An 11,109-nucleotide genomic window follows, 5' to 3' on the forward strand; every position below is an offset into this window, starting at 1 on the left:
ATTATTATTATTATTATTATTATTATTATTATTATTATTATTATTATGTGTATGGGTATGTGTGGACGTGGATGCTGGGAACTGTGCCCTTAATCACAGAGCCATCTCTCCAGCCCCACTATTTGGGAACTCTCGATCCTCATCTGGTGAAAGACTTCAGGAAGACCCGAAGCAAAGGACTCCTCTCCTTCTGGGGTCCCCATACTTTCCCCTTTATGTCCTGCCTTATTTGAACCCATAGTAAAGGGTCTGATGTCCACATTCCCCCCACTATGATCGCTCTCAGCTTATCATCATCGCATCTGAACGTTGCCCCTGACATTTCTCACACATGTCACTGGCAGTATTTTCACCACCGTGACCACGGGATCCTGGCATGCCACTGGTGTTTCCTGCAACACCAATCCTGCCACAGTCACCATCACCTGTGCCAGGGTGACTTCAGGAAAATGGTGCAACCCCTTTCCATCAGCATGGCTGTCCCTGTCAGCCAGACACCTCCTTCCCACATCATCACACCCATCTCCAGCCAGTGGCCCAGCTTCTCCCTCCCATGCCTTTTCTGTTTGTGCCCAGTCCTGTTCAAGCTACACACCTGTTCTGTGCCCCGTGTGCCCCATGACCTTGCAGCAACCTTAGAGGAGGTGTTTGTCTTCATCTCAAAGCCTAGAGAGGTCTTCAGCTAACTCAGGGTGCAGAGCTTGTAGCCTCAAAATGTCGCTCGGGGTGCAGAGTTCCTAGCCACAAAATGTCACCATTTGGAGACAGGATGCTGAGTTGGGGACAGCAGGCTCAATGACATCTGTACGCACTGTGGAGAGAAAGACAGTTCGGGGACACCAGGACATTGCCAGCCAGTCTCCCGCAGCCTAGGAGAGTTCTAAAGCTGCAGCCAGGTGTAGCTCAGGGTCAGCGAGAGGGGAGGCTCGGCTCGGAAATCCCCCTTGCTGTCCGAAGTCCTCTCATGGCTGCATTGAAAGAGCTGATTGCTTCTCTGGACCTGGGATGATCACTGAGGCATGTACTTGGCCGTGGCTGAGCAGTGTCCTCTGATGGGCTGAGCAGCTGGAAAGCTATTGATATGGGGTCCTGCTCTGTGCAGAAATTCTGCTCCGTGGCCCTCTCATGCTCAACAGTGCCAGCGGCCGCAGGTGCTCATGGAAGAGAGCCCCTTCACACGGTGAAAACTGAGGCGTGGGAGGGGCCAGGGCGAGGCCAGGTGATGCAGACAGGAAGGAAGTCTGCGGGTCTTCACAGTCTGCAGCTCCGGGAGCCAGGGCCTCTGGATAGTTACCAGGGAGGAGGCAGGTGGCTGTGAAACAGGGCCACTAGCTCTGAGAAGAGTTCTGGTGTTGGGGACAGAGGCATGGGGTTCTACCCAATTGTGCTGTGCGGTGGTTCAACCCATCCAGCTCTCCCCTCTCCGTCCCCATTGTCTGGGCGGTAAAACAAGTTCATTCTGCTCTGTTTGCTGGGCTGTTGGCAATTGTAGCCAAACTTGTGTTCAGGTCTGAGCACACAGTGGGGCCAGTACTGTCAGGAGCTGCCATTCCCTCTCTTGGGGAGCACAAGATGTTGGGCCTGGGGGCAGAGCTGACTTCTAGGTTGCCTTGGGACCTTGGGCTTGTATCTGACCTCTCTGGGCCCCAGGTTCTCATAGGGCAAATGAGGATAGACACAGCCCTCTCCCAGCCCCTCAGCAACACCCTGGGTAGAGAGACAAGGTAACAGTTTTCCAGTAGGGGAAACACTTTGGGCCTAGTGAACACTGTTCAGTCCTGCTGCTGGGGTCAGGGAGGGCCCCCGGCCGACCTTCTTGAGGGTCCCCTAAAGGAGAGTACAGGAGTAGCCCCAGCAGGGCCAGGAGGTCAGAGACACAGGGAGCAGCTGGTGGGTGAAAACCAAAGTCTGGTTTAAATTTCCAGGGAACAGGGCTGCTGGGGCAAGCCAGGACCCCGACCCTCACTCTCCTGGCCTATGGAAGGGGCAAAACTATGAAGGCCGACCTTGTCCTGGTCCTTTCTTGCCACTTCCCAGGTCACTGGCTACTTGCAAGGGTTGTTGCTGGGATGTGAATGGCAGCAAAAGATCCTCAGAGTACAGGGCCAGGCTTAGGAGTCTGGTGGGGATGGGGGAGGTGGGCATTGTGGAATAAAATGTGGTCCCTGAGAGCCCTTCCAGCTACAGCTTTGGGAGCTGGGGCACCCAATATGTAGGCCTATTAGAATCTCCCCATCTCTCTCATGCATGGACAAGGGACAGGCTTCACTCATTCATTCATTCATTCATTCATTCATTCATTCATTCATTCTCCAAATGTAACAAACCACATCAGCAAACGTGACCCAGGCCACCCCATGGAGCTGGCAGCCCAGGTCACACCTGTGCCTAGTTGTGCAGATGGACATTTCTTATCTGCACTGTCAGTCATTCTGTCTGGCTCCCAAAGCCCTAGGAAGCCAGTGTCTCAGCTCTTTTATAGCTGGGAGAGCACAGACCCTGGGCCTGTGGTGACTGGCAACTGCTCACTCAGGGCCTGGGGCTCTGTAATGTCTTCTAGACCTCTGCCGATGGCTCATGGACTTGAAGCTCCCTGATGGTTGGGTGTGATGACCAAGGTCCTATGTCAGCCAGGACCTGTTCTGGTCTGGGGGTGCAGAGAAGGTTTGCAGTCGGGGTACCTGATCTTCAGCAGTGAGAGGCAATGCCTCCTGGAAGCAGGGTGTCCCTCTGAGGCTCCTCTGTGCCTCCTTAGATACCGGGGGCTACCTGAGGTAGCTTCTGTATGAACCCTACTTACAGATGAGGAAACTGAAGCATGGACAAGTCAGGCCAGTTGTCCACAGTCACACAGCAGGGAAGAGAATGGGCCAGGATGAGCATCATATATTTACCCAGGATGCCCAACAACTACGCAAACTATCACGCCAACCCCTTTAGAGCACCCTGTTTGAATGGTGGCACCCCTCACTGGTGCCCTTTTCTCTTCCAGGTCATGAGTGTCCTGCTGTTCATTGAGCACATGGTAGAAGTGGCCCGCGGTAAAGCCTCCTGCAGGTTCTCCAAGATGCCATACCTCAGGATTGGTACGTCTGGGGACGGTGCTGGAGGGGATCCGTGGGCAGTGCTTGGTTAGGGCACGAAGACTGGGGTCTGTGGTCCTGCTATCTTCGCTGGACTGCTGTGCATCCCTGACTCTTCAGGACTGTGCCGTATTTCACAAGCAAATGAGGCCCTCCCCTGCTTGTACCACGGGCTTGCTCAGGCTCTGAGGTTTCAGACTGAAGTTCCTGCTATAATAGCCACATCACACAGTCACAGCTCTCACCTGAGTGGGGAGGGTCAGCCTTAGACTGCCCTGGTCTGGTCTCAGGCCTCACTGTTAACACTCCCAGCCCCACGCTAGCAGCTTCCAGAGCCTGGTCCCCGGGATCCACTCAGGCTTTGCCTCGGTCTCTGCTCTGCCTTGCAGCCGACCTGCTCTCCAGCTTCCTGCTCATTGGAGTCCTCTTCGCCATCAGTGTCAGCCTGCTGTTTGGTGTGGTCAAGGTGAGGCCTGGGCAGGGATGGAGGGGACAGGAGCTGAAGCCTTCTTGCTGTTTTGAGCACCCCATAGATATTCACGTGTTTGTTTGGAAGAGATGCTGTTCCCTACGGGGCGCCATAGTCTGTCAGCTCCAGTCACTTTCAGGATGAGACTTTCTAAGGGCTGGGCTGGCTAGGGGGTGCTCAAGGGTGGCAGGGCACTCACAGGAGACCTGAGTTCTTTAGACTATGGGTAGGGCTGGGAGTGTCGAGATAAAGGAGAAAGGGGGACAGTAGTATGGGGCTTAAGGGGAGCCACAGTACTGGGATTGCTCTCAGGGACAAGGGTCTTCCCCCTGCCCTGCCCCCACATGAGCAGAGACACTTGCTCATGAAATCCTGGGAATGTGTGCTTGTACTAGGGAACGCAGACAGACCTAGAGAGAGTTGGGGTGTCTTGGGGGAAATATGGGGGAGATTGAGTCATGCTGAGGCTCAAAAGAGGAGCCATTTGCCCCATGGCCTCCAGGGAGGTAGGAAGTTGACCTGGTCACTTGGCCACCTGGAGAGAGCCCCGCCCTGCAGATGGCAGGGATGTTGGTTAGGCAGAGGGGTAGTGGCTTAATGCTGACCTGGAGTGTCTTAGTCCCTGGTCACCTTGGCAGTATCCGGGAACCTCATCTCCAAGGTGTGTCCTCAGTGTGTGGCGTAGCTGTGGGGCTGCTGTACAGACTCACAGTGCCCAGCTAAAAGGCAGAGCAGGGGTCCTGAAGACTCAGACAGACACCCTGAGTCACCTCTTGAGTGGCTTAGGTAGCCATGAGACACGCCAGGACCCCATCTTTTCTGTGACTTCTGTGGCATATGTGCATGGTTGCTGGGCTCCCACGGAGGGAGAGAGACTGATTGACCTCCAGGGACCTCTTCCCACGGCCTGTCACATCTGGCTTTGACCACCTGGAAAAAGACGGCTGCTAACAAGGACAGGCTCCTCTCCTTGAGCCTTTACTGGCTGTGCCTCTGCCTCTGGCCCCGTGCCCAGTCCCCTTACCTAAAAAATTCTGGATCTAGTTGGGTGTCCCCTTCAGGGATGTCCTCTCTGTCTCCCTTCTCTGTGGAGTGGGCACCGTGCCCTACCTTGTGGGTCCTTGAGAAAGAAATGAATCAGGTTCTACCCCAGAGCCTGTCATCCAGCTTTCATTGCTGGTACAAAAATACCCAAGAGAGTCATGTAGAAGTGAGGTTCGTTTTGGCTCATGTTTCCAGCCCACAGTGTGCTGGCTGTCTTTCTCTGGGTGTGAGATGAGGCAGAACATCGCAGTGGGGAGGGAGTGGCATATGGCTGGCAGAGCTGCTCACTTCATGGTAGCTAGGAAGGAGAGAGAGGAGAACAGGGGTCACGGGTAAGTCCAGAGGGCACCCCTAGTGGCCTGTGACCAAAGCCCTTCATTTCCATTCCTGGGCTCAGTTGGTGGAGTCCTTGCCCAGCATATACAAGGTGCGATTCTAGGCATCATGCAAAGGCAGCATGGCAGAGCACACCCGTGAGTGAAGCACTCTGGCGGTGGAGGCAGGTGGCTTAGGAGTTTCGGATCATCCCTGGCCTCCTAGGGAGTTTGGAGCCAGCCTAGAATACACAAGATCCTGTCTCAAAAAAACCCCCCAAAAACCCAAAGGACAGACAGACAGACAGACAAACAAATCACAACAGAGCCCCTGTATATGGAGCCCATTCCCTGGTGTCTTCTCAGACATCAAGATGTCCCTCTCCTGGTCCCCAGAGTGTCGCTCACGGGAAGGAAGATGCAGGCAGGCCCTAGTCACTGAGTTGGCAGCATCGGTGACAGGGTGGGAACAGGATGCATGGGCGCATGGTGGGGGGGCACTCTGGGGCGTTGGCATGTCAGGGACCCCCTGACAAGGCAGACCTTCCTTGTAGAACAGAGAGAAGTACCTGGTGCCCTTCCTGTCCCTTCAAATCATGGACTTCCTGCTGTGCCTTCTCACACTGCTGGGCTTCTACATCGAGTTACCGGCCTACCTGAAGCTTGCCCAGCCCCGGCCCGTGAGTACCTATGTGCATGGCCTGACCTGGGCAGGCTGTCCAGGACAGGGTCCTTTTCCTCCTTGATATCCTTCGGCAAGGCCCTCTGATCCCTGAAAAACAACCCCAGCCTCCTTCTTCTGTACTGTCTGTCAGTGTACCTCTGGACCGCCCTGCGCCCGGCTTGGGGATCTTCATACTTCCTCTTGGTCCTTAGGGCCAAATGAGGGTGGCGTGGGGATGGAGCCTGGTGTGCTGACCACAGGGTCAGCAGCCTCAACCTAGATGACAGTTTGTCCCCAGGCCTTAGAGCCTGCTGAGATGGCTGTTTACAATGGCCATGCATGGGTCACCCAGAGAGAAGGGTGCAATGCCTTTTAAGGTCTCAGCATCGGTCAATTTCTCCTTTGGAAACAAAGGGAGATGGCTGGGTTGGTCAAGACCAAGGGACAAAGACTATCCACTGAGGAAAAGTCTGGTGGCCTTAGCCGGTCACGGAACACCCAGCTTTGTCAGAGTTGCCATTCACAGTCCCCAGTTCTGGTCCTGGAAGGGCTGGGCTGCTGGAAAGTGGGAGAAGGGCTGGGGAGTTAGAAGAACCCTGTTGTGGTCCCAGCTCCACTGACACACTGATGAGAACATCATGTGACCTTTTCTTTAAGCACAGTCAACGAAGGGATGGCTGGTAGCTTGGGTGGAGAGGCTCTCAAGGGAGAGCCACTCTGTGCCCTGCTCAGGGGTCTTCATGCTTCCTGTTGGTCCTCCTTAGGGTCGCTCTAAGGTCCCCTTCATGACACTGCAGCTTCTGGACTTCTGTTTGAGCATCATGACCCTGTGCAGCTCCTACATGGAAGTTCCCAGCTACCTTAACTTCAAGTCCATGAACCACATGGTGAGTCTCGGTGGAGGACCAGGCCACATCCTGGCTGTGTGGCCTGGGGCAAGGTGTCCTCCGATGTGGGATGGTGGGAGGGACTTATGGGTTGGAGGCTGGGTTTCCTGGAAGGAAGACTAATGTGTGAGTGATATACTGGGACAGCAACTTTCAGAGACAAGCTTCTAGGACAAAAGGAGGCCCTGGCCGTGATGAGCCGCATAGCATCCTGCCCTGGGAACTGTTGTAGGAATGACACTAAGTATTTACTGCTGTCTAACTCACTGTCCCCCAAACACAGTGGCTTAAAATGACAACAGTATGCCACAGTTGTGAGGACCATGTACTTTGGGGTGGCTTGCTAGGTGGCTCAGTTGCTGGTTCAGCATGGCAGCTAGGCAGGAGGCGAGTGATCTGCTCCCCCAGGGCTCCTCGCAGCAGAATTGGTGGCTTACCCACTTTCTCTTGGTGGCGACCTTCAGCAGGGTGGCCTGAGCATCCTCAGAGCATGACATCTGGCTGGCTGCTCCTGAAAGCTCACATCTGTCCCTGAACGAGTCCTGCCCATTCTCCAGGGAAGGGGCCAGTGCTTCCTATTTCAGAAGAAGGAGGATCAAAGGGTGTGTGTGTGGTGGTGCTCGGTGGCCATCGTAGCATTTGGAAGGCTGAGGCAGGAGGATTGCTGTGAATCTGAGTCCAGTCTGGGCTACAGAGCAAGACTGTTTCAACAAAAAGACAGGCAGACAGAATGCATGGGCATATCTTTTCCTTGCCCGGAGGTGGTACATCGCAGATCTGGTGTCAAGCAAGTCAGTCCCAGCTAGAGCTGCCCTGGTGTCGGGTGTGACCTGCCAGGTGTTAGAGGACTAGGTGGCTCCTAGCAGCTAAAACCAGCTAATGAGATGCCGTGGTTGGGGCTCCTGAGTTGGGAGTTGCCAAGGGAGAGTGTGTGTGTGTGACCCTGCCTGGTGGGAGGACCAGGGCCCCCAGGGCCAAGGTGGTGATGTGGTCCTGTATCATTGCAGAATTACCTCCCGAGCCAGGAAAGCATGCCGCACAGCCAGTTCGTCAACATGATGATCATCTTCTCAGTGGCCTTCATCACTGTGCTCATCCTGAAGGTGAGTGGTCCTGCAGCCCACGGTTCTGTGAGCCTGGTTAATGCTGTCTGTGGCTCAGGTTCCCCCATAATGGACTGTGAGGAGGCAGGTTGAGGGGTGCTTGCGGTCCCCTCCTGCTTCCAAGCTCTCCCTAGCTTTCCTGCCTCAGCTCTTCTGGCTTGGCCTGTCACCTTGGGGGCATTCTTGTGTGCCTGTGACGCCATGTATACTCAGATGCCTGGGCCCAGCATATAGGTCTTTCTGGCAATGGCCCAGTGTGCTGTCCGGGGTTAGACTTCAGCCCTGTGGGTTGAGGATATCCACACTGTTCTGTAATCTTAGAGAGAGAGAGAAAAAAAAAAGCAACTACATGATCAGGGGCTTTTGTTTTGTTTTTGAGACACAGTCTGTAGCCTAGGTTGGCCTTGAGCTCACCACATAGCCCAGGCTGACTTGATCTCCTGCTCCTCCTGCCTCCACTTCGCAAGTGCCAGGATCACAAGTCATGTACCCTCGTGCTCAGCTCAGAGGCGCTTTTGAAAAGGACTTTCTCACCGTTGAGCCATCTCAAGATGGGTGGGGTCCTTTAGACAATGAGTTCCCTGTCATTCAGGATGGCTGAGTAGGGTATGTCTGATGGTGTTCAGGGAGGCTGGAAGCAAGATGAGAAGCCTGAAGAGCCCTTGCTGCATGGTGGCTGTGGGCAGGAAGGGTAGTCTCTGGAGCATGCCAGGCTGGTATGTGAGGAAGTGCAAAGCCAGAATGTATGTGTGTGTGTGAGGTCTGAGCTGCTGTTGAATGCTGAATTCTGGGATGAGTGAGTGGTCACTCCCTGGAGGCATCTGACATCTAGCCAGAGCCTCTCAGGAGAGAGCAGGAGGGTGGGCAGAGCACAGCCTAAACGGGCTCTTCTTCAGGTCTACATGTTCAAGTGCGTGTGGACATGCTACAGATTCATGAAGTACATGAATTCAGCCGTAGAGAACAGCAGCTCCAAGGTGTTCCTCAAGGTGAGACTAATGGAGGGTCAAATACCAGGCCTACCACTCTCTTGATGTGACACTTGAGGGCCAGTTCTTTTTCCTCTCGGGGCCTCAGCACTTGAGAGAAGATTGTTGGACCATCCATCCATCCATCCATCCATCCATCCATCCATCCATCCATCATCTTCATCCATCCATCCATCCATCCATCCACCCACCCATCCATCTCCACCCATTCATCTCCATCCATCCATCCATCCATCCATCCATCCATCCATCCATCCATCATCTTCATCTATCAATCCATCCATTCACCCACCCATCCATCTCCACCCATTCATTCATCCATCCATCCATCCATCCACCCGTCCATCCCCACCCATTCATCTCCATCCATCCATCCATCCATCCATCCATCCATCCATCCATCCATCCATCTTCATCCACCAATCCATCCTGGATGGGAGAGATGAGAGCCAGTTCTTTTGAGAGCTTTTGGACTGAGAATGTTTATCAAAGCCCTGGACATTGAGGTCAATGGGCAGAGGCAGGTGCCTCCTTTGTGGGAACAGAAGCATGACCAGGTCTCACAAGCATGCAAGACACTGTCATCATCATTTTGATGGATGTGGGGGGAGGGTCCTTGTACCCCAGGTTAGACTGACATCCTTCTTGATGGTGCTCATCTGTCTTTTCTGTCTCTCCCAGGTGGCTCTGCCATCCTATGAGGAAGCCTTGTCTATGCCCACTAAGACTCCAGAGGGGGACCCTGCACCACCTCCATACTCAGAAGTGTGACCCCACACCAGGCCTCAGCCCTTGGGCTGGGCGAGTTGGAGCTTCCTCCTCCTGCTTCTTCACTTTGGTGGCCTTTACTTCACTGTGGCCTACTATGGGACAATCTGCTCGTGCACCCCCTCACTGTCCTCTCCTCCTGGGGACCCCTCACTCATAGCTGAAGTCACCCCTGGGCTAAATAACCCTTTGAGTCTCAGACTACCCAGCCTAGCAGCTCATCTTATCTCCATCAGCGACAACACTTGTTTGGGGCACAGTCATGGCAAATTAGGTGGAGTTTGGTTAGCGGCTACCAGCTTGATCTGTTTAGCCGGGCAGCCCATACCACAGGGACAACGGGAAAAGGATCTGGTCAAACAGCAGTTCCTGGGGTCAGTTTATACCCACCCCCCAGGTTAGGGGGTGGCTCATGATCGTGGTGCCCACTTGTCACCCCCATACCCCAAAAGTATACATGTGAACCTATCCCTTCAAATAGGTTGCTTCAAGAAATAGCAACTCAGTCAACTGCTGTCTTTAGGAATTGTGATAAAAATCGAATAAAAAATAAAAACCATGGTGTCAAACAGAAGGGGAAAAAATGGAGTTCTTCCCACCATTCACCTCAATGCACCCAGTGGGTGACCAGCATCTGCTCGAGTTTCTCTAGCAGCTGCAAGCTGAGGAGTCTGACAAACACTCCCCTCAGCCGCCCTGTCAGTCCTGCTAGGCATGGGGAAAAGGCTGCTTTTGTTTTAAACAGTACCTTCCCATGAACCACTGCTCTGATGGTAAGCTATGTTCACCTTCAGTCAAGTTCTGACCCTGTGTTCCCTATGGCCACACAGTGGTGAGGTTCCCTGCAAGGGACATGGGCAGATTTAGGGTCTGGTTGTCACGATGTCTATCACTATGGATGCCCGGTTGGGTCAGGCCAGCCCACGGGGTATGAAGAGCCAGCCAGAGGCTTGTGTTCCACGGTGGCAGTGAGGAGGATTGGCCCATGCCCCTCTGCTGGTTTTGCCATCGCTAGGGACTGCTGGGGATTAATCCTAATGCCAGAGATCTACACGCTGCCTGTGGTGTAGACGGGCTGCAGGGTTGAGGGGGCTGAGAGAGGTTCCTATTGCACCTGTGTCATTGCTTGTGTGTGACTTGGAAGAGGGACCAATAAAGCAGCTGCAAGCTTTGCTCTGACTCATGTGGTTCTTTACAGACGATGCAGAGAGAGAGGATCTCCAGCCTCCATTACGCCAGCACACATATACACAGCATTTCTGCCCATCCCCTGGGGCCTGCCCAGCCTCTCGGTGTCACCCCTGAACCTGTGTCTGATGTAACCATGTGAAATGTCCCCACATCTCCCTGGTCCAGGGGGGAACTCTGTTCACAAGGAGGGAGATGGCCTCCAGCCAGGGCCTGTTCTGAATACTGGGAACTCACGGGCTGGGACTCGGTAACAGATCCATAAATTTGTGGTCATCACCCAGTGCTGTGGGGAAAGCCCATGTCCTCAGAGTCTGGAGACCAAGTGTCTTAGGGGATATTTCATCAAGTGGAGTGAAGGACAGGTCATGCTAAGTCAAGGCTGGTCCGGAACAAAGTTGTTGAATGTACAGGGTCACCGTGGTTGGGAGGGGCTGGACCACTTCAGTGTTCCAGATGAGAGCAGAGAACAGGACTCTGCTTACTCACCCTGGCCAGTGTCACCCTGAAGAGCTTACAAAGATGGATGTGAGCAACAGAAACCTTAATGCCCAGTCTTCTAAAGGTAGCCTGATGGTTCTTAGCTCTCACTACAGAAGG

The 11,109-nt window shown here is 54.0% G+C and overlaps 1 protein-coding gene across 1 annotated transcript in view; it reads left to right on the plus strand.

Moving 5' to 3' along the window:
* The window catches only part of Laptm5 (lysosomal protein transmembrane 5), an 18,121-nt gene extending 7,628 nt beyond the window's left edge, over positions 1-10,493 (plus strand). Inside the window, exons 2-8 of the mRNA XM_055611510.1 lie at positions 2,993-3,086; positions 3,473-3,549; positions 5,465-5,590; positions 6,339-6,461; positions 7,469-7,564; positions 8,461-8,553; positions 9,235-10,493. Of these exons, the coding sequence (XP_055467485.1) occupies positions 2,993-3,086; positions 3,473-3,549; positions 5,465-5,590; positions 6,339-6,461; positions 7,469-7,564; positions 8,461-8,553; positions 9,235-9,324 (699 nt within the window). The 3' untranslated portion in view covers positions 9,325-10,493. The remainder of the gene's footprint in view (positions 1-2,992; positions 3,087-3,472; positions 3,550-5,464; positions 5,591-6,338; positions 6,462-7,468; positions 7,565-8,460; positions 8,554-9,234) is intronic.
* The last annotated feature ends 616 nt before the right edge of the window (positions 10,494-11,109 follow it).

Source organism: Psammomys obesus, unplaced genomic scaffold (genome assembly GCF_907164565.1).
Source record: "Psammomys obesus unplaced genomic scaffold, mPsaObe1.curated_primary_1811, whole genome shotgun sequence".
Taxonomy (NCBI): domain Eukaryota; kingdom Metazoa; phylum Chordata; class Mammalia; order Rodentia; family Muridae; genus Psammomys; species Psammomys obesus.